General features: G+C 36.8%; 3 protein-coding genes across 5 annotated transcripts; all 3 read left to right on the top strand.

Annotated features, from left to right (window-relative positions):
• Positions 1-822: 822 nt before the first annotated feature.
• On the top strand, positions 823-5,566 carry LOC306908921 (delta(3,5)-Delta(2,4)-dienoyl-CoA isomerase, mitochondrial-like). Of its 3 annotated transcripts, none has more exons than XM_079482207.1 (10): positions 823-1,089; positions 2,228-2,393; positions 2,719-2,807; positions 3,542-3,666; positions 3,795-3,843; positions 3,937-4,001; positions 4,113-4,183; positions 4,286-4,357; positions 4,713-4,863; positions 5,106-5,566. In XM_079482207.1, exons 1-10 carry the CDS (start codon positions 1,059-1,061, stop codon positions 5,208-5,210), a joined length of 924 nt encoding a protein of 307 aa, XP_079338333.1. In that variant the 5' UTR covers positions 823-1,058; the 3' UTR covers positions 5,211-5,566. The 3 variants fall into 3 exon arrangements, with proteins under 3 accessions (XP_079338333.1, XP_079338335.1, XP_079338334.1); XM_079482209.1 differs by having other exon boundaries at positions 843-1,089; positions 2,228-2,506; XM_079482208.1 differs by having other exon boundaries at positions 1,050-1,259.
• Positions 5,567-6,566: 1,000 nt separating this feature from the next.
• Positions 6,567-13,781, top strand: LOC306908203 (delta(3,5)-Delta(2,4)-dienoyl-CoA isomerase, mitochondrial-like). Its single transcript, XM_079480872.1, has 10 exons — positions 6,567-6,607; positions 9,519-9,674; positions 10,050-10,138; positions 10,276-10,400; positions 11,376-11,427; positions 11,521-11,585; positions 11,732-11,802; positions 11,882-11,953; positions 12,559-12,709; positions 13,605-13,781. Exons 2-10 carry the CDS (start codon positions 9,547-9,549, stop codon positions 13,707-13,709), a joined length of 858 nt encoding a protein of 285 aa, XP_079336998.1. The 5' UTR covers positions 6,567-6,607; positions 9,519-9,546; the 3' UTR covers positions 13,710-13,781.
• A 3,098-nt stretch (positions 13,782-16,879) lies between these two features.
• On the top strand, positions 16,880-21,710 carry prss16 (serine protease 16; the record flags this gene model as incomplete). Its single annotated transcript, XM_079480692.1, has 11 exons — positions 16,880-16,984; positions 17,123-17,285; positions 17,418-17,547; positions 17,619-17,742; positions 18,824-18,901; positions 19,296-19,343; positions 19,407-19,691; positions 20,236-20,368; positions 21,068-21,247; positions 21,407-21,558; positions 21,657-21,710. The coding sequence occupies exons 1-11, from the start codon at positions 16,892-16,894 to the stop codon at positions 21,708-21,710; spliced, it is 1,440 nt and encodes a 479-aa protein (XP_079336818.1). The 5' UTR covers positions 16,880-16,891.
• Positions 21,711-23,415: the final 1,705 nt, after the last annotated feature.

The raw sequence follows: 23,415 nt of genomic DNA, 5'->3' as shown, positions 1-23,415 counted from the left end.
ATGCACTTAAATGCAGTTGTATATAAATTGCATCGATCTCATATAAAAAACGTAACTAGAAAAGTATGATTGATACAGTTATATCTAGGTAAAGAACATTTGCATTACATTGAGTCATTTAGCAGACGCTTTTATTCACAGCAACTTACAAAGAGTTCAGGGAGCAATAAGCGATATGTCATAAAAGAGCAATAGCACAAGTTAACAAGTTAATAGTTTCAACAAAAACCAGACCAATACCTGTTGAGGGAAGAGGGTTAATAATCACTAATTAGTGAACTTTCTTTTTTTTCATTTGTCTGTCAAGTATTTACTGAAGGGGTGTGTTTTAAATAGTTTTGTGAAGGTTGTGTGAGATGTGGTTGACCGGACCGCAAAAAAGATTCGAGCACTCTGTCTTTAATACATTTCTTTAGAAAAGACAGACAATACGAATGCATGAATTTAACTTTATATACTGTGCTAGGCTTTAATGGACTAGTTTTGATGCACTTATGTATGTTGTTATAATTGCTTCCAATGTTTCCTCATCTGTTTGTCGCTTTGGATAAAAGCGTCTGCTAAATGACTAAATGTAAATGTATATGTGAATCCGGCCAGTCTTATCATTAGACTTACAGAAACTGTAAAGCATGTAGGCCTACTTATTTAGTTAGTAAACCATACGAAAGGAAAAACTATAATCTGCTGGCATAAATTATTTTATGGAATGCCCTAAATAGGTTTTATAGAGGTCATAAAGCTCTGTTAAATCTCCTAAAAATAACATAAATGTAAAACAGAGCACAGTTATTGATCAACGTATTACTCTCCACGCCGGTAGGTGGCGGACTGCGCACCATACGACCGGCGTAAACATCAAAGAAGAAGAAGGGCGTAAATAAAACAACCTCAACAGTTCTGATTTTATTTGTATTTAATAAAAGCAAGTTATTTGACCTGATAAACATAGTGAAGTTTGACGACGCATTTGAAGTGTCAAGGCCGCACTGATCTGATCCGTGAGACACAAACAGACCTCCAGTCCTGTCAACGTTATTCTCGGTCAAAGGTCATCAATGACACTTCTGTTCAGAACCGCTTTCAGAAGTAAGTTGTCGCTCATTTCATGATTTGATCGAATGACAAAAAGTACAGTTTGGAAAAAATCACTGATGAGTTCAAGATAGTGTTGTGAAAACTGAATCAAATCGTTATCGAACTGTAAAATTGAATAAAACGATCTGTAAGCGAGATGTCATCGAGACAGAAACTTCCTGGTGTGTATCTATCAGTCATTTACAGTTATATTGTAACTAATAATGCTTTTCTATAGATTAATGCAAGTGGTTAATGTCACATGTTCGAGTTGGGTCAAGGGTCAAAATGACACTTAAGCACCTTATTTAAATATTATAAAATGTTCATTATACTGCAAGTAATGTGTATTTTGTGTGTGATACCATCACTCATATCATGTGTGTGTTAATGTATAGACCGACTGCAAATGTGTGCATTAGCAATTTATCAAAGAAAGCCATTCGTTTTAAAGGTTCAAGCAAAGCTGTTCACAAAAAGAAGGTTGAAGATTAGAGCCGACTTCCAAACTGCAAAAAAACAAGACTTTCTAACATCGTGTTTTTGTCTTGTTTTCCAGTACAAATGGCTAAAGATGCTTGAATCAAGATGTATTTTCTTTATGAGCAAAATGACCTAAAAATATAAGTCTTGTTGTTAGACAAACAATATGAATTTCAGCGAATTTGTGCTTAAAACAAGCAACAAATCTGCCAATGGGTTAAGAGCCTTGAATTTAGTTACTACGAAAAAGGTAAACCATAATTAAAGATTATTTTTCTTTCCCCATTGGCCCATTTGTTTAGCTTGTATAAAGCACAAATTCACTGTAATTTCATATTTTCTTTCTCTTAAAACAAGACTTATTTCTTAAGGTCATTTTGCAAATCAAGGAAATGCATCTTGGTTCAAGAACTTTTAGACATTTGTCCTGGAAAAAATACGAAGTAAAGTCTTGTTTAGCACTGCACTACTAGTCCCAGACTAAAATGAATGTTTGACCTCAACTGCGAATAACTTCCCCTCACATATCTTAAAATATATCAGTGCTTTTGTTTTGTCTCACGATGCAAGGCATTTCTATAAAAGTGCCTTCAGTGTCCTACACTTTTATAGAAATGTTTGTGGATCATGACTGTAATGTTAATGTTTATTTGTCTTGTCTGATTAGAACAGGGTCTGTTGATTCCTGTCTTGAATGCTGTCAGAGGAATGTCCACAGGAAGCCCCACTCCACCCTTCACAACCCTGTCAATCAGCCGTCCGGCCGATACCATCACTCACGTCGAGTTCTGTCGACCAGTGAAACGCAATGCAATGAATAAGGCTTTCTGGAGGTGCATGTGATCTGACTTCTGTGACTATGCCGCATACGGTTCTAATATCCGCGTTACTTTCATTATTGTCTAGCGCCACACTTAAAGTCCACATGAAATCTAAATTCTACTTTGTAAGTGTACATTTGTCTTGTAAACAGTTATCAACATCTAAAATGTGCTTCCGCTCCGACGTGGTGATCCATCTGACATCAGTTTACCGATTTGGATCTATTAACGCGGAAACATAGTTGGTCGCATTTTCCGGTTTACACTTAAGTTAATATGAAACAGTTTTATTTAATGAAATTGAAATGTTGAATTGCTTTGTTATTTCTGCTCGTAGTGAAATGGTTGACTGCTTCAACCAGATAGCTGAAGACAAAGAGTGTCGTGTTGTAGTTTTCTCTGGGGCTGGCAAGCTCTTTACAGCTGGTAAATCTACACTACTACAACACTTTATAGCCAAATATGACATTTTTAAGCTTTTTCTGTGGTTCACATTATGCATTTGCCATGTGCCTTATCCAAAGCAACTTACAGTACATTTACGGTGTACATGATGGATCAAAGGCACTGTATGTCATTTCAATGTTGCTAGAAAAGCCCCCACTGTCGTAGTGAAGCAAGCACCATCATCCACCAGTTGAGCTTCTTGAACATTTATAATTCATGAAATCATACAGGTTATCTTCATATGAAAACAAACAGTCGACTGTTGTGTTCAGTTGACGGGGCCGTGCCTCCCTTTACCCAGAGTCCAAAACATTCTAGCTCTAATAAGTAAAGTCTGCTAAACACAAAGGAAGATATTTGGAAGAATGTTAGTAGCTAAACAGATCTCATATCCCATTGACACCCATAGTATTTATTTTCCCTACTATGGCAGTCAATGGGGGATGAGATCTGTTTGGTTATCGACTTTCTTCCAAATATCTTCCTGAGTTCTTTCCCACCATCGCGCCGAACTGTTCTAATCGTGCTAGAGATCTAGCTCTCAGCACATGGAATGTACAGTATATGCTATGCATTAGTTATAATGATGCTCCCGTCAGCAGATAACGCTAATAACTATAAAACACTTTTAAGATACAAACATTTAGGCCGTAGCACTAAAGACACACGAATGACATATTAACTAAATAGTTATCATTTGATCCCATACACAGGGATTGATCTTCTGGGCATGGCCAGCGATATTATGCAACCCGAGGGAGACGACACAGCAAGGATCTCCTGGAACTTGCGGCAGATTATAGCCAAATACCAGGAAACTTTCTCTGTCATTGAAAAGGTGACTGTCGATGACATCATTCATAAGAACATCGTAGTATATCCGTATGTATAGGCGGTCATGCAAAGGCAGTATTCACGTCACGTGGAGGTGTGTCTCGGTTTTATATCATTTCTCTGACTCTGCAGTGTCCGAAACCAGTGATCGTGGCCGTTCATGGTGCGTGTATAGGAGGAGGTTAGTTTCCGTTACACTCTCTCCATTCTATAATGATGCTTTTAGGATTGAATAAAAACGCATGTGATTTTTCCATGTTATGTTTTCTAACAGGAGTGGATCTGATCACGGCATGTGATATACGACTTTGTACACAAGATGCCTGGTTTCAGGTCAAGGTGCGTAAATGATGATTTTATTGTGGTTTACCCATAAACTCTTATACACTTACTGGCAGCTTTATTAAGTATATCATGCTAGTGCTGGGTTGGATATTTGTCTCTGCACAGGAAGTTGACATCGGCCTGGCAGCTGATGTTGGGACTTTGCAGCGTCTTCCCAAAGTTATTGGAAGTCAAAGGTATACAATCTACCCTAAATCTAAAGCTGTATTATACATCGAGTAAGAATGAACATATTTTTGTCAATTTAAAAAGTAAAATGTATTCATGTTGTCTTTGAGTTTGGTGAATGAGCTGGCATTAACTGCAAGGAAGATGTATGCGGATGAAGCAAAAAGCTGTGGATTGGTCAGGTGAGATATTTAAGTTTTAGGGGACTAGAGAGTGTAGCTGTATTAACAAAACAGTAAGGCCTCGAGTGTATTTTTGCTTATTTAAAGTGACTACTTCATAGTAAAACAGATGATATGTGCATAGTACAGAATGGGGGGTCATATTCTATACTTCTATAAATGTTGATTTGTAATTATGCCCAAAACATTCGCAACGGTTTGTAGATTTCATTTCCAATCTCCATTAGATGTAACCTACTGTACTTTAGATGGAACACAGACTGTAGCCACAACCTTACATTGTGTGTTAATATGCATTTGATCATTTGCAAAAACGTGACATGGCTGCGCCTGTGTTCTCTCTTCTCTTACACAGCCGTGTGTTTCCAGATAAAGAGACCATGATGGCCGGAGCTCTGGAGATGGCAGGAGAGATCGCTAGCAGGAGTCCTGTAGCAGTCCAGGGAACCAAAATCAATCTTATTTTCTCCAGAGATCACAGTGTTCAGGAGGGCCTGAATTACATGGTGAGATCTAAATCAGTCTGACGTATCTTTTTAAAAGATAAAATTGAGTCTTTTTAGGGCAAATTTTAATTTCTATGTTGTTTTATGTTTATATTGTTAATTTTCAAGGTTATTAAGAGGAAATATTAATTTGAGACAAAGTAAGGGTTTGGGCTTTGTGTGCCTTTAAAGAGTGTGATACCCATGATTGAAACCTAATGTTTTTCTAACCTGTACTTCCGTTGTCATCTGTCCCTCTGCAGGCCACCTGGAATATGAGCATGCTCCAAACCCAGGACCTGATGAAGTCCGCTCAGGCAGCGATGGAGAAGAAAAGCCCCAAAGACGTTATTTTCTCTAAGCTCTGAAACTCGGTGGAGGCATCTTAGCTCTTTGCTTTAGTTAAATCTTCGGAGAGAAGAGTTCTGTTTCAAGATTCGGATAGCTAAAAGTTTGATTTAATATTTTTGTGGGTGCCTTTAATAATGTTCGGCACACAAATGTCAGTTTAACCAAAAAACGTCAACACTCGACAATGATTTAATCATTTAAGATGCATACCTTAGATTCTATGAGATGCGTTCCTTATCAATGTTTTTGAAATCTTGTCATTTTCTGGAGGGTGACTTGCATAATATGACTTGACAATGTCATATGACTATGATGATTGTACTGTTTTCTTAACATGAATTATTAAAGAATCAAAGATTAATTTACACATTGCAACTCCTATCTTTATATGTTGACAGTGTGGCAGGGTTAAATGAAGACACGGGGAAGTGCTTCACAATGCATAAGTCCCTGGAGGTTGGTTTGTTAACAGAATATGTGAATAGTTTGAACAGTATAGCTGGAGGAGATGATGAAGAATGATAGTCCGAGGCATATCAACATGCAGTTCGCCCTCACAAACTAGCATGAAACAATACTGATATTATGGTTTATATTAAGCAGGCAAATTAAAGCGTAACATTTGTGACAGATGGGCAATTCCAACGTTATGGACGTGACATTTTGCGTTATGGATGCATCATAAAAATGCTCAGAGAATGAATTTGTTACAAATATATTGAACCGCATATTTTACTAAACCCTTGTGGATAGAGTCTAAACATTAAGCATTTCAGTTATGAACACATTTTCTATTTAAAAAAGCATGCGTTATGATGTGACGATTATTTGGGAGACTTTGTAGTGAAATTTCTGAAGCAATAATATCGAATGAATGAAGAAGGGATGCCTCTTTATAGAACATCAAATAGTGACTTTATTTTATGACGAATAAGTAGCGTATGTTTAAAATGGCTCTTAGCTGACTTTGAAAAAGCATGCAGTAAAAGCTTTTTACAAACTTGAAGAGAGATCTCACATGGGTATTTAAACCACTAAATGTTCATATCTGTGCTGTTCAAAACTTTATTCTTTCATGGTAAGCTTGACATTTTCACAGGATTGCCCAGATGTGTTCAATAAATGTGATGTTTTGTCACATGAGGAATTTTATAAATTGTTACTGTTGCATACACAGAATTCCATTCCAGATCTCAACGGGCTTCTCGTTTATAATATGTGCCAGAAACAAATATCTCCTCTTCAGGATTTATCTCGAGAACCCATAAGGAAAATGTTTTGGATGTCTCTAGATAAAGACCAAATCCAAGCATAAGTTATAGTTTAGAGAGAATTCTGGGCGTGTACACTGTTTTCCACTTCTCCCCGGGACATACTTACCATTTCTTCCTCCTACATGCTTCTTGTCTGCCTGGTGAGCTTAACATTCTTTCCTTGCTTATGAAATTATTTGTATTAATGAACACTTGGAATGCACGTCATGAGGTTATGTTACGATATTTATCATGTACCTTAAATGACATCTAGTGTCAGTAGTTAAGAATACTTCAAAATAAAAGAATTCTTATTGTCATTTGTTCTTTACTGTTGTGTAATACTCACACTTATTTAAGAAAACGAGCTTGCAGAAGAAAAAGATTAACATTAACCAACCCACCCAAATGTTACCTTTAACCTAATATGTTGTTGTTTGTAACACGCTACATTTAGGACAACATGTACTTTTGAAGTTAAAGTGGGTACTTGAGTATATTTCTAATGCTTCGTTACACTGCGTGAAGTTCCTTCCTTCATTTTAAAATATGCATTATAAAATGCGTTATTTATTTCAAGATTGTCATCTCTGTTTGCTGTATGTTTACAAGTAAGAGTTTTTCACAACACACACATGTGTGACAACGTGTGAAGACATGTTTAGTTTTTACATTTTAGTTTGACATTTATTCGTTATTCTAAATAAGTAGTAGATTATATCAGGACTAGATTGAATTTACAGAAATGCTTGTCTCTTCTGTATTTGTCTATTGTTTAGTCTCTGTGTGTATATTGCAAAGATATCTGCTTATGATAATAATATTAATTAAAATATTGGTTAAAATAAAATATAACAATATTGGCGTTAATATTTATTTGATGAATAGTAGGCCTATACAGTATAATCAGATACAAAGTAACTGGGTACTTGAGTAGTTTTATCATTGCATACTTTTGTAGATTTTAAATAGTGACTTTTACTTTTACTTGAGTAACAATTTCTCTTGTTCCTCTTGTTTATATTGAGTAAAGATTTTGGCTGCCCTACCCACCTCTATGCAAATATATCACCAAGTGTGTATAGGGTCATAGGGTCAGATTCCAAGTCATTAAGGGCTTAGGGCTGAAATGGGAGTGTAGTTGTGATGTCACTGCAAATCGCATACACGTAAACGGAAAATGTTGAGATCGAGATAAAGATCTATGGAAGGCCAACAGGGACAAAACATGTGAAACTAACGCATTAGTGGCCGTGCAACAGTGTTTCGTGCATTCTGACTTATTTACAATGTTTAACGTGTTGTCTTCTCATGCTTGACATCGTCAACTTGTCAAAAAAGGAGCTGGACGTATGATGTAGTATTTCTGTGCTCGATACACTTTTTTAGGACATGAAAATCCGTTTCGTAACAACTTTTATTAGTCCCTTATCTGACAATTCTCCCGGAAAAACATGTGGCCCGCATCACCCATGCATCAACCATGGAGAGCAGGAGAAGGAGCATGCGCATATGTCACGTTCACTTGTGTGCAGGAGAGAGAGAGCACTACAATTGCGAAGTTCAGCTGTGTCTGTTTGTTCACTGCATTTGGGTGATGAATGTTATATAAACTGTGGATATAGCACTGGATTTGGAGATGGTTTGAAACTGAGAGATGAAGGGGCCGGTCCCAGCGCTAAGATGCCGGACATGAACCGCACGCGGTATGTGAAACTGATGTCTGTGTTTTGTTGGCGATGTGTGCGCACGTGCTTTTCCTTTATAAATGTGATCAAACAAAAGAATCTACGGATATTTGAAGGGTGCGATACTATTTTGTAAGTACTCGAGATTAACATGAGTTATGACCGCTTTAACACATATTTAGGCCGAAGTATGGTCCGTCCGTCTGCTTTCGCCTGCTGTCTACATGATGCAATTTTCGTCATCAGGAGGTCCAGCGGTCATCAGCACTCCCCGTCCGCGTGCAGTACATTTTTCGAGACCACATGGACTTGACGTGTACAAAAGCGCATACGTGAAAAAGTGCACTGGTCCACTGGGGTCAATACACACACTAAGTGTGTCGAGTGCCGCTCACACACGCTCAAACCAAAAAAAGTAAGATAAGAAGCATATCCTTCTCCATACTGTTAGGTTGTTGTTCTTTGTTGTCTTGCTGTTTGCTCGGATTGTTTGCAATGGGTCTGTGAATGACGTGACTCGGCGCTGCCCTCTGATGGTGTGTTAGAACTCAAATACTCATTTGTACTGCCCATGTGTCAAACTCGGACATCCATGTTTTAATCCATGAAGAGTATCCTCAAGAAGCTGTGTTGACGTGTTTGTACTCGATGCTAAAAGTCAAGTATACCCACTCCTTTACGCATTTACACGCAATTTACGAGCTATCACGTACAGTATCTACATGTTAACACGTTAGTTTCACACGTTTTGTCCCAGTCGGCCTTCCATAAAGATCAGGTAAAATAATTCGTTATGAGCGACGGAATTATTCAGTTATCACAGGTTTGTGATTGTATGACGTATGTATACTGATGTATACAGCATATGTCCCATGAAGCTTTGCTCGCACTTTGACCTCAAAGTGTCTGTTGGCCCCTCCTCTGAAATTAAGTTACACATTCTTGAAGTCTGCGGCTCTGTATCATTTAGTCCTGCAAGCGTGTATATCGGTTAAAGGCATCAAGAAATATTTTCAGATCGGCTGTCAAGTAAGTATTCACTAACCGATCTGATTTAACAACACTTTTAATCCTAATATGTACTGTATTAATAATCTTCACCATCATCAAACTGTATTATTGTATCTTGTAAAAAGAACGTGTCTTTATGCATTGTAAATGCATTGTTATTTATTTTGTAAAATGATTTTCTCTAGCTGAACGTAGGTGAATGATTTCAAATTCTTGGGTTAGTTCACTGGGTTAAAGGTCATGTAATAAATGTGCTGTCACATCATGCAAAAAATGCATGCGATAGTATTTTCTGTTACTGAAATGTTATGCTTGCAACCTATAGGGGTTGTCAAGATATCAGATTTTCACAATTTTTGTTTAATGTTTGCAGGATCTGTATTCCTGTCTTCAAAGCTGAAATGTCTACTACAGGACGCCCCACTCCTCCCTTCACAACCCTGACCATCAGCCGCCCGGCCAATGGCATCACTCATGTCGAGCTTTGTTTACCCGAGAAAGACAATGAATTGATCACAGCTTTCTGGAGGTGCATCTGACATCGTACTGCTTTATTGTCTATATGCATTCATTTCAGTGTTGACTAAGCTAGTGGTTCTTAAACGTTTTCGTTGGTCACCCTTTATGTAGAGTGCATCGCTTTGCGGCCCCCAAATAAAAATGTATACTCTAAACCTATTTAGTTATAGAATACTGGACATTAATTCTTTCAGTTGGTGGTCTTGTTTTTCTGGTGTTGATTGCGTAAAATTCATGATACATTTCTATATTTCATAAAATGCCACAGGGGGCCCCCCTTGATCCATCTTGGGGCCCCCAGTTTGAGAACCACTGGAATAAGCAGTGTCATAGCACGTGCATACAATGCTATAACATGTATGTGTTATTTCTGTTCTGCTTGCAGTGAAATGTTGGACTGCTTCCATCAGATAGCTGAAGACTCAGAGTGTCGTGTGGTGCTTTTCTCTGGTGCTGGCAAGCTCTTTTCATCTGGTACAGCCACAATATCCACACTATCACAACACTTATACGACCGGTTGTTTGTTTTTGACAAAGCAGCAGAAATACAAGTTAGCAGCACTAAAGACATAAATGACATATTAGCTGAATTGTCATCTTTAATTTGACAGGGATTGATTTTATGGCCGTGGCCAGTGATTTACTGCAGCCTGAGGGAGACGACACGGCAAGGATCTCATGGAACTTTCGCCAGATCATAGTCAAATACCAAGAGACTTTCTCTGTTATTGAAAAGGTGACTGTTTAGAATTTATTCATATGATCTCAGTATAACGAAAAACTTTAAAGGAACAGTTTAGCCTTTTCTATGAACCTTTTCAACTCTGCCACCCCATGCGGATCCACAGGTGGGTCCAGTATTGCATCATCATTACATCTGAAACACAAAAGTGTATCACATGCGTTAACGTTGACACCCCTGTGTTTAACGAAACATAAAAATATTTGACGCCATTATCACAACATCCGTTTGTCAGAACGTGGCGAATTACTTACAAGGGGACCCGCGGTGTATGGAGATAGAAATGAGCTAATAGCTAAGAGATCAATGTGATTTTGTAGCTTTAATGAGGATTCTTCTGTATTTCATGTATTTAGCAGTAAAGTTTGAAAACTTTATTTATTTTCTGTATATTTTCTACTTGTTAGACAGGGCGCACTTATTATAATGGGTTTGGTTAGTAGAAAATAATTATATATGTAATAAAGACATCAGTTGCAAAGCAAACAATATTAGAATGTTGGCTTTCATTCATAAAATTATTCTGGTCAAGAAATGAGTTGTTTCTACACTAATTTGGTGATAAAATGGGAATTTTTATTTTTATTTTTTAAATTAGTTCATAAATAAATAAATAATAGTGTATTTTTAATTTCACTAAACGTGTGCGATTAATCGCAGTTAATCGCACAAACAGCATACGATTAATCGTGATTAAAAGTCTATTGACAGCCTCAATAAACTCACAAAAAATATGACACAAGACAAGACAAAGAGCTGCAGATATTTCAAAAATCTGTCATCATTTACTGGCTTTGTTTTAATGAATATCTGTCTGTGTGGACTCAATATAATGGCAGTATGACTCCCTTAAAGGCAACCCAACACTGTTCTCACAATACAATTGTGGGGGCTGCCATGACAGAAATGTTGACATCATAAGGTCATGTCCAAACTGTTTCATATCATGTCTCTGATGTTTCTTTGCAGTGTCCAAAACCAGTGATTGTGGCCGTTCATGGTGCGTGTACAGGAGGAGGAGGTTTGTTTCCGCAACACATTTCTTTTAGCATTTTAAAATTGCATGTTGTATGATCAGATGTAAACACGCAATGTTTCCTGCGGATCTGTTCAGGAATGGATCTGATCACTGCATGTGATATACGATTTTGCACACAAGACTCCTGGTTTCAGGTTAAGGTGTGTAAGTAACTCGTTGCAAATGTATCAAATATCGATAACCTTCAAAGATAATAGCTGGTGAATGTATATTGTATAATTTTAAAGTCAACTTTCAAACCCCAAATGTCCTCAAAGAATGCCTGTTATTGATGTTTTCTGTTCAGGATGTCGACTTCGGTCTGGTAGCTGATCTCGGGACTTTGCAGCGTCTTCCCAAAGTTATTGGAAGTCGAAGGTATCATACACTAAAGCTGTATTATGTATCCAGTAAGATCCATAGTTTTGTGCGATTCAAAGTTTTTCTCGTCTTTAAGTCTGGTGAACGAGCTGGTATTGAGCGGAAGGAAGATGTGTGCAGATGAAGCCAAAAGCTGTGGATTGGTCAGGTGAGATATTTAAGCAATGATGGATTAAGGTATGAAGGGGTTGTTAAGCCCAATGCATAGTTCATTTCCAAAAAGACATAACTCAGTTTTTTAAATAGTTGAAAAATCATGTTTTCTATTATGTTATTAAGGTGTATTTTTTAGTTATTGAGGCAAAATAAACCAAGTGCAGTCTCTATTAATTGGAATGCAGAATAAAAAATATGATTTTACATTTTTTTTTATAGACTGAGTAATCTTATTTAGGAAATAAACTCTTTAAATACATTACCAATATAAATAGCCGTAACTTATACATCTTTTTAAGAGATCATGTCCTTTATTTTATTTCTTCCTCTAAAGTCAACTTGCTATCTCCAATATCAACAGTTTTTGGCGTTTTACATTTTAACATATTTTTCTCCGGTCTGCCTACGTTTAATGTAATTGATCCCACATTGAAGGTTGGTTTTCAGGTTTAGTAGTTGGCAGTGAAATACGTATAGTTCACAGTTCGATGCTCATATTGCCTTCCATTGTTGAGCAGTGTTCGTGTTGTTGTAAAATGAATTTGATCATTTGAAAAAATACCTTATTGACCCTGTGTTCTCTCTTCTCTTACACAGCCGTGTGTTTCCAGATAAAGAGACCATGATGGCCGGAGCTCTGGAGATGGCAGGAGAGATCGCTAGCAGGAGTCCTGTAGCAGTCCAGGGAACCAAAATCAATCTTATTTTCTCCAGAGATCACAGTGTTGAAGACGGCTTGAAGCACATGGTAAGAACTTCATCTGACTTGTAACCAATGATGAAAATAATGCAATGCACTTGGACATTCTAAGTGCTTAACGTGGCTTAATGTATTACGATGGAAAAGCATAACGTGGAGGAAAACATATCAAGTGTTTATTAAAGCGACAGCGCACCTAAAAATGAAAATTCATACCAAGGTGACATTTGTTCTAAAGTTCAACCATAAAGAAGAAATTTGTGTTTGCAATTAACCAAACGTAATTAACAACATTATTAGCCTTAATGCAAAAAGCATCCTCGGGACATTTGGCAGATGCTGTGCATTTACGTTAAACATGTTTTAAATAATGTTCAGTTTCTTGCCAAAATCGATCGAAATTGGTTTACACGATGATATACTTCCATTATTATCGCATATCGGATGGCCTGAGGGGGAGTAAATAAACATTTAAAATAAAATAAAGGGTGAACTACCCCTTAAGGCATGGTACTATTATATTCTATTATATGTAATAGTACGGTTATTTTTCTATGGTACATCTTTTAATATCTGTATTAATGCATTACGCCTACACACGCAAGCGTCTGACCATATACGGAAACCACAAAATAAACTTTCACAACAATGTTTTATAATGAGAAAAAGACAGTCTTTTTTCATTTCCAGAGAAGAAGGTAGAAGTAGTAGATTTGTGTCATTCTACTGAGTTTACTATTAATGTAAAAGGCGGAAAAATATTAGCTAATTACTCTAAATCTGGCAACAGTAAATTGACATATTTATCTGGTATCCTAGGAACCATTAACTTGAGCCAAGTGGAGGACTTGGCTTTCTGTGCTATTACGGAAGTCAACAATCCATGTACCACCCATGATTGATGTTCTAACCTGTCCTACCCTTCCCGTCTGTCCCTCTGCAGGCTACCTGGAATATGAGCATGCTTCAAACCCAGGATCTGATGAAGTCCGCACAGGCAGCTAAAGAGAAGAAAAGCCCTAAAGATGTCGTTTTCTCAAAGTTCTGAAACTCCTATTTTGAGGACAAGTGTTATGTTTTTATAGGTGTTGTCAACTACAATAAAGTTTGATTTCTTGTTTTCGTGGGGGCCTTCGATTCTTTTAAATGTAAAGTTAACCAAAAAACGTGTTACCTGGCTGCTTGGATGGCGAATTGGATCTTTGTTCTTAGCATCAAACAGAAAGCGTTTTATGCCCTGATTTGTGTCTCCTTCAGGAGTTTTAGGATTCTACCAAAGGTCATTGTACATTCTGGAGGTCTTAGGTCATGTTTACACGGTGAAAATGCAGACATGAATGACACCGTTGTCAAATCGATCTGCATTCACACGGACACCGGACAAGAAATAAAAATGGTCTATTATGCATGCCAGCCCACTAGATGGCGATGTCACTTTGTAAAGAAACACAATGTGCCTGCACACTTACACACACCACCCTGTTTTAAGACAAAGGTGCTTTTAATAGCCTTTGTTGGGGTGTTTTTAAGTCTGGTGTATGTAAATATTATGGATCAGCTGGTGCAGTTCATCTACGTTTTGCTGGAGAAATGTCAATAAGTATGTCGCCTACCACATTATTGATTTGGAAATACTCAAGCAGGCCTACAGACTATACATGTGCAATACACATGCGTATGACGTCAGCGCTTTGAAAATTCAGTTTTCGCAGATTACACAGAGGAGATACCGGCGTTGTTTTCAACAACTTGCACTTCGAGACCCAAGCTTTTAAAACCCTGTTGTCGTGTTTCGAGCAGCCCAAATACATAAAAAGTTTAGTTTCTGGTTAAAACGATCTCTCGTAAACGTCCTTATAGTGAGACAATGCACAGAATGTACCAGCAACCTGAGTACAATTTCAAAGAGGTCCGTTTCCCTCAGGGGCTTTGACCCACAGCTCCCCATCTCAGAAACGGATCAGCACCTGATAAAGGTCTCCGGGTGGAAACATCCCCCTTTGCAGAATCTGGAAAATGCTAAAAAGTTGTGGAAAATAAGAGGAATTTGTTAAATAATTTTACATTTAGTCATTTAGCAGATGCTTTTATTCAAAGCGACTTACAAAGAGTTCGGAGAGCAATAAGCGATATGAGTTCAGAGAGCAATAGTACGATAGCTGCTCATTTTGAATGTAGTCCTGTCCTGAACAAGTTATTTTAAGAAAGATATGTTAACAAAGTTCACACCAAAGACTCAAAACATACTGTAATTTCTAAAAAATACTCAAACGTTTACTTAAAAATACCCTGATTATTAATACCGTACCTGCACAAGCAATGACAGTTTTTATGTTTGGTCATATAGTTGTTTAAACGTGTTTATTGTTTGTCTTGAGTCATTAAACTGTCCACTGATCCTCATCAAAAGCATCCATGTTTTCTAGGTCTGGTTAAGGAAAACATTCATTTGATGTTGGTGCCTTGTAATGATGTTTGACACACATTTCAGTTTCTTCTACCAAATAAACTTAAACTGGTGGTCACGCTTCAGTATAGGGGGCAATTCTCGCTATTAACAAACCATTAACTTCGACTTTCCCCCAATAAACTCTTAATTTGTTGCTTATTAATAGTTATTAAGGTAGTTGTTAGGTTATGTATTGGGTGGGATTAGGGATGCAGAGTATAGTCATGCAGAACATGTGCTTTATAAGAACTAATAAACAGCTGATATGCCAATGATATGCATGCTAATAACTAGTTTATCTTAAAATTGCCCCCTACACCGAAGTGATACCAAACTGGTTAATTTTAGATTCATAGTATTGTGTTGACAATCCCACGTATTTTCACATGTTAATAAATATAATCAATAGTGAAATAGTTTTAATAAAGTAAATGAAAGGGAAAGTGCTTTGGTGTTGTAATGTGATAGGGCATCCTAGCGTGGATATCATATGATTTTCAGCTCAGCACAATTTGTGAAGTCAAGCACAGAGCCGGTTGGCCTCCGTTAAAGTATAAATGCGGTTTTGATCTTGTGTTAGTTGTAGAAGCACCAAACCGGATTCACGTGATAATGTTGTCTATGATGAGATGTGTAACTGTCACGCTGCTTATTGACCTGGTTTGCGCTGGTAAGACTGATGATCTACTATCTTACCATTTTTAACAATAGAAATATGAATATACGTTTAGATATATACATATAGCGTAAATACAGTACATATTTTTGGTCTTCCAGGATGCTTGTTATCTGTTCTTTAACCAATGTGAAAAATTTGTTTTGTGCTTTTGCATTAAGCATAATTTCTTTCATGTGATTATTCAAATAAAACTTTATGTGAAAAATGCTGCGATCAACATTAAATATCTATTCATATCTGTTTTTATGAAGTTTGTTATAGTTTTTTGTAACACTTATAATAAGGTTGTATTTACTAACATTAGTTAATGCATTAACTAACACAAACTAACAATGAACAACATAGTTCTTCAGCATTTATTGATCTTTGTTAATATCGGCTAATGCTAATGAAGTTGTTCATGTCAGTTAATTGTGCATTAAAGGTCCTTTGTGTCATTTTTTTGAGGATCTATTGACAGAAATGCATTATAATATGCATAACTATGTCTTCAGATGCATATAAAGACCTTACATTATGAAGCGTTATGTTTTTATTACCTATGAATGAGATATTTCTATTTACATACCCCGCGGGTCCCCTTTCATGAAATTCACCATGTTGTTTCTACAGTAGCCCACAACGGACAAACAACAGAGCGTGTTTCGTAAATAAGTTATCTCCTTTGGCAAAGAAGAAAAAAGTGACGACATCTTAGTTCTGTGTCAGCCACCGTAGTTGGCAAAATGGAGGGGTGGAGTGAGACATTGGTTGCAATTCACAACCTCACCACTAGATGCCTCTAAAATCTACACATTGCTCCTTTAACCAATGTTTACCGTTACAACCTTATTATAAAGTGATTCCAATTTATTAAGAATCCAAGATTGATCTGAAGAATGCAAAATACGTAGTGTCATGTATTATAAGAAAACATACGACTGACAATTGTTAAATAAGAAATAGCAAGCATCCAAACTACGGATCCACTTTAATAAATGAACAAACACTTACAGACTCACGTTTTCATATATATTTATATATATTTCTCCTAGGTCGACTTCTCTGGAGTATGAAAGAGCGTTTTCATGCAATCCAACAGGTCAGAATAAAACAGCATGCGATGACAAACCCCTTCACTGCTATTCCCAAAGAAGGCAGAATTCATCAACCACTGAACCATTTCGGCATCAAAAACACCAAAACCTTTCCTCAGGTACATACAAGTATTCGTTCTAAAACAGTCTAATGCGACACCGCCCAGTATTGATTTCAGCAATAATGACATAAATGATCTGATCTGTCATCATTTCTATTCATGTCTGATGAAATTGTCACTGTGGATTTTGCACAGAGATTCTTTGTGAACGACATTTATTGGCAGCGATCAGATGGACCGGTGTTTCTCTACATTGGAGGAGAGGGCCCCCTCTCTAAATTCAGTGTACTGTACGGTCAGCACTCACTTTCCCTTTCACAAAATAAAGAAATAGCTCATTTCACAATTACTTTTTGTGGTAATTACTAAATTATAACTACAATATTGTTGCTTTATAGAGTTTTTGAGTCGGATGGAGTTTTGTAACACCGATACATATGATGCAAAAAGTTCTTCAAAGTGTCCTCCTATGACATCATTCATATCGCAGGTCATCATGTGGAAATGGCAGAGAGACACGGAGCTCTGGTGGTAGCTCTGGAACACCGCTTCTATGGGGAAAGCATTAACCCTGACGGTCTAGATACGGAGCAGCTGAAGGATCTCTCCAGTCAGCAAGCGTAAGCGGTTCTGTTAAACCTTTGCTTAAAATACAGCGGACACCTTATGTCACATCTCCTTCCTCTTTCAGTCTGGCCGACCTGGCAGTGTTTCATCATTACATCAGCCAGCGCTTTGGCCTCTCTTATAAAAACACCTGGATCAGTTTTGGGGGTTCCTACGCTGGAGCTCTGTCGGCGTGGTTGAGAGGGAAGGTTTGTCCACATTATCATTATTGGGTAACACTTTACAATAAGGTGCTATTTGTAAACAATTAGTTAATGTGAACAATGAACAATATTAATGCAGCATTTATTAATGTTAGTTCATGTTTATTTCAGCATTTACTAAAACATGATCAAATCTGTTAACATTAGTTAATGAACCAAGAACTAACATGAATAACTGGATTGACATGAACGTACATTAAATAAGGGATAATGTACAGGCAGACGGTTGTTATCGCAGATATAAGTCTCGACAGTGTGATCTTGTTAGTGATCTTGTGTCACATCCTATAGGGGGCTTATTTGGCGATAACAGCCGGCGGTTTGTACATCATCCCGCTTATTACATGGCAACCTGCCACATGAGATCAAATGGACATGAGATGTGAATTTGAAATATTTTATTAGCTGATTTTCACAGAATGCAGAGCTTCCACGAGGCAATTTGGTTTAATCATTTGTAAATATAATTTTATAAATGTTATTAAAAGAGATATTTATATTTACTTTGTCAAAAAAAAAAACTGTCGAAATGATTTGCCGCATCCTGGTCGCCGTGTGTTATTAGTTTCGAGAGGTTGTTATCTGGGAATAACAGACCTGCAAATGTCGCGACTGGCCAATCAGAATCAAGCATTTCAACGAGTCGTGTAATAGCAAGGATTAATAAATGCTGAAAAATTTAATTGTTCATTGTTAGCTAATGCATTGACTAAAGTTCACGATGGGCTCTATTATTATGCCTAATTTAGGTGCTAAATAAAGGTGCTATAAGGTATAATAATATGGCAACATATTAAAAAACGAACTGATTAAACGGACTAAAAGTCACATGTCATATGTTCAACATACAGTGAGTAGGTGGTACGCATTACACTAAATATCACAGCAGAATATGTCGATATTGCACAATGTGGCAGGTTTAGATCCGCTGATGCGTAATGTAGTTATTAATGTCGACATGTGGTGAACATGTATAGACGTACAGGAGAAGCCAATAGTTTTGCTTTTGAGTGACACAATCACAATTTCATTGTTTTGCTTGTGTGACCGTGTTGTTGAAACCCAGTTTCCTCATCTCATCTATGGAGCGGTGGCGTCCTCCGCTCCTGTTCACGCCCAGCTGGACTTCAGCTCATACAATAAGGTAAAACATGACTTTTACAATTACGTATTTGCATTTTTATTTTATTTGTTGCATCGTTTTACATAATTAAATACTTTATAGTAGTCTTGAATCAACCCAATGCAATAGTTCAATTAACTTTATGAAATGCTTTCAGAATGATTGTATTTATAATACCTAATATGCATCGTCTAATGTTACAAATTGAACCTAATTGTAAAGTGTAAACTGTTATCTTAATGTATTTACTATTTTATTACATTGAAATCAAATTAAGCACATTAACATAATGGGAATTAGGAATGAAATGTGCATCCTAACGGTTTATGAGAACTTGATATGAAGTTGCATTGACGGACATGTTTTTGTTTGTGAGATTTAGCCCATTGCAGTATTCTCATTTTGTTTTTCGCAGGTGGTTGGTCGTAGTCTTATGAATAAAGAAGTAGGAGGCTCTAAAAAGGTAAAGCCCTTTTATCAAAACACGTTTTGTGTGCTTGTTAGCAAGTGTTAATGTGTGTTGTAGTGTTTAACAGAAGTGAGAGAGGCGTTTGCCGCAGTGGAGGTCGCTCTTCTGATGGGCAATGAAATGCAGCTTGCCAAAGACTTCGGCTGCTGTGAGACCCCCGTAAAACCACAAGACAAGACTGAACTGATGCAGAGTTTGGCTGATGTCTTCATGGGCACCGTCCAGTACAACGAAGAGGGGGTTGCATTCAACATCGAGGAGCTTTGTCACATCATGACCAATAAGAGCGAAGCTTTAAATCAGAAGGAGGAGGCATACGACCGTCTGATCAAACTAGCGGAGGTAGTTCTTTATCTCATGCGTTACAGTTAGTTTAGTTCATTCTTACGTCATACTGAAGTTTCTTTTACACTACCATTCAAAAATGTAGGGCCACTTCCATGAACGTACATAAAACCGCATTTCACAAAATGTAAATGCAACGTAACTGCAACAGTACTGTATCCCACAATGCAACTTTGCGCTTTCATTAAACCAGAAGTAATAACAGATCCAACGTGGCTGTTATTAAATAAACTCTTAATAATATCCCATGTCTATTAACAGGAACAATATCTTACGTGACCAGCAGAGAGCATCGCTGGCTCTGCTATTGCAAGCTCTATCATAAGCCACACATCTCCTGTTGATTTCAATGAATACAGATCATTGCATTGAGATAAAAGTACTACAGAAATGTGATTTTAGTTTGGATTCTCTGACCATAGCAATGAACAAAAAAAGCATCCGTAAACAAAGATGAGAGTAAAACAAATAAAGGTGCAAAATTGTACCAGACGGTGTGTCTTTAACACAGTTTTGTATGTGATCGTGTGCGTGTGTTCAGATGTATCTTGCTAGGATGGACGCACCTTGTCTGGATGTCTCTCGTGAGAAGTTTGTGCTTGAACTCAATAGCACCACAGGTAGATCCAGTTATAGAGCGTGGTTGTACCAGACCTGCACCGAGTTCGGCTTCTGTGAGTATTGCATTCTCCCTCTATGACTGCTTTTATAAAACAGGTTATATCAAGAATACACAAAAAATTCATAACTTTGTTGTACTTAAATGTTGAATACTGGATTTTGATTGGCTTCAACTTCACTTGGCAAGTGACCAGGGTGATAATCCCCCTGGAACCTGTCCTATAGCTGTGGATTATCCCTTACTTAAATTTGTATTACTATAAATAAAATCATTCATTTAGGACGGAATTGCCATATTTTAAAATATATGTTTTGTCTCAAAATGCGCACCAGTGAAGGCGTTTACTCACCCTAAAGTTCTTCCAAATTTGTAAAAAAGTAAAAGATATTTGGAAGAACGCTTATTATCAGACAGATTTTGCCCCCCGTTGACTCCCATAGTAGGAAAAAATACATTGGTAGACCCCCAGAACTGTTTGCTGTCCTACATAGTCAATGGCGGTCCAGATCTGTTTGGTTAAAAGCGTTCTTCCAAATATATTTCTCTCTTTGTTTATTGACACATTTAAACGGATTTGAAACAGCTCGAAGGAGAATAAATGATGACAGATTTTTCATTTCCCTTTAAATATCCCAATTTAACACCGTCCTGGTTTAAGCCAAGCCTTGCTTATGAAACCGAGCTTATAACTCGTCTTAGTTAAAAAGTACAAAATTAACTTACAAAATGTCTGTGTTGGTTTACGGAGCAGATCAGACTTGTGAGGATGATACCTGCCCTTTCTCACACACGATAAACCTCCAGTCTCAAGCCGAGCTGTGTTCTCAACTCTTCAACATCCCGCAGTACAGTCTGCCCGTCAATATTGACTTCACCAACCAGTATTATGGAGGAAACCGGCCACAAACACGGCGCGTGCTCTACGTCAACGGTGAGCGTCTGCCTTTAACGTTTTTACAAGATTCAGTTATTCATTCGCACCACAACTGAGGCTTAAAACAGTGTTTTCAAATCAAAATTTCTAATTGTCTTTACCCTCCAGAAGGGATATTATCTGAACCATAAAGATCTGTTACCTTTTCTCACCAAGGCAATATTGATCCATGGAGCGAGCTAAGCGTGACCTGGAATGACGCTATGGTGGACAATGACAGGGTCATTCTTATTAATGGCACTGCACATTGTGCTGACATGAACCACTATAAAGCTCTCGACAAACCTGCGCTGCACCGCGCCAGAAAGGTACAAATACTGTACGATACAATACAGCGTGTAGACAGAAATATATGAAACATATTGTATTGTTTCTATCATCGTATTTTATGTTGTTATCTTCGCAGGAGATTGAAAGACGTGTGGCCGTGTGGCTTACAATGCAGAATGGCACTATATGATTTATTTGGATATTTTGTATGCATTCGCACACCAAATGATGTCAGTATAGCAAAGAGCACCGCCTCTCTCCTACGGAAGAAAAAATGACAAAGGTCCTCTGTTATCAACACCCATGTTTAGATTAGCATACTGTACCAGAATACAATTCTTGCTTTTCCCACAGTACGCTGGCCATTAATATGCCACGAGAAATGTATTTACAAAAGAGATTGCGGCTTATCTTAAATTGCTTGCATGTTTCTTAAATGTTTTTTTCTTATTTTAAACATAAATGAAAAATATACTGTATTTTCCAAGAACATTTATGACCCTGGACCACAAAAGCAATCTTTAGTAGCACGGGAAAATTTTTAGTGATAGGCATAAATACACTGTTTATTGTTTTTCATTATTATTAATATAGATCGTGTTTCGTGAAGATATTTTGAAAATGTCCTGCCGTAAATATATCCACACTTTATTTATAGAGTAAGACCCTATGCTGAGGACTTCGTTTGGACAACTTTAAAGGCAATTTTCTCAATATTTAGATTTTATTGCGCCCTCATATCCCAGATTTTCAAATAGTTTTTGTCATATATTGACCTGTCCTATCAATCCATACAACATTGACTTATATATATTAAATATGCATTATCTAAAAAGCCTTGCCATAGATATTTTAAAAACACAACTTTATTTTTACTAATATGACAACAGGACAGCACATGCAACATGGAAAAACTCACTTTTCGTGGTACATTAAAAGGTTATTACTTCATTTACAGTTATGATAAAGCTTCAGTTTTATTTCTCCTATACATATTTGAAGGTTTCTTCTTTTTCTCTTGCATGCTTTAACAACACAGTTTACTTCTTAACTTCTATATCTTAAACTAAAAGTAAATGGTAACACACTACAATAAGATTTTATTTGTCGTCATAAATAAATAGCAACGTGAACCAACAATGAGCAATATTATAAACGTTATTATACCTATTATATTTCAGCATTAATGTCAATTACCAAAGTTCATGGTAACACAATTGCTCATGTTGGGTTTAACACTTTTGTATTTCAAAAATGCTGAACTCAACATCAACTGAGATTCATAAATGCTTTAGAAGTTTTGCTCACTGTTAGTTCATGTTTACTAATGCATTACTAATAGGGCTGTCAAATGATTAATCGTGATTAATCGCATCCAGAATAAAAGTTTGTGTTTACATAATATATGTCTGTGTAATGTGAATATTATATTTGTATTTATAAAAACATACACATACAAGCATATATTTAAGAGAAATATCAAACATAAACATTTATAAACATTTAAATAAAATTTTAATGATTGGGAAATTTGGATAAATACATCTACAGTAAATATTTCCTAAAAATACAATATATTCATGTATGTGTATGTTTCTGTGTTTATAAATACAAAAATGTACACAGACATATATTATGTCAACACAAACTTTTATTTTGGATGCGATTAATCACGATTAATCATTTGACAGCCCTAATTACTAATGTTCACAAACGCAACCTCCTCGTATAATTGTATTTTATATGAATTGTATATATATAATTGTCATTATTTAAGTAAGTAATGTGTGAGACGCATTAATGTTGTTTTGCTCTCGACAAGGCACAAATGGGATCAGACTCACATAAAACTACGATTATGGAGTTCAGTGCTTTAAAGAAGTCTGCCTTGAAAT

The sequence above is a fragment of the Barbatula barbatula genome (assembly GCF_947034865.1).
Source record: "Barbatula barbatula genome assembly, chromosome: 19".
Taxonomy (NCBI): domain Eukaryota; kingdom Metazoa; phylum Chordata; class Actinopteri; order Cypriniformes; family Nemacheilidae; genus Barbatula; species Barbatula barbatula.
The sequence above is the reverse complement of the archived record's forward strand: the minus strand, read 5'-3'. Positions and strand labels throughout refer to the sequence as shown.

Coding starts and splice junctions, on each gene's coding strand:
- LOC306908921 (XM_079482207.1), top strand. CDS start 1,059: ATGACACTTCTGTTCAGAACCGCTTTCAGAA. Junction 3,844..3,936: donor TGGTGCGTGTATAGGAGGAG/GTTAGTTTCCGT, acceptor GTTTTCTAACAG/GAGTGGATCTGATCACGGCA. Junction 4,184..4,285: donor AAAGTTATTGGAAGTCAAAG/GTATACAATCTA, acceptor GTTGTCTTTGAG/TTTGGTGAATGAGCTGGCAT.
- LOC306908203 (XM_079480872.1), top strand. CDS start 9,547: ATGTCTACTACAGGACGCCCCACTCCTCCCTTCACAACCCTGACCATC. Junction 11,954..12,558: donor AAAAGCTGTGGATTGGTCAG/GTGAGATATTTA, acceptor TCTCTTACACAG/CCGTGTGTTTCCAGATAAAG. Junction 12,710..13,604: donor AAGACGGCTTGAAGCACATG/GTAAGAACTTCA, acceptor GTCCCTCTGCAG/GCTACCTGGAATATGAGCAT.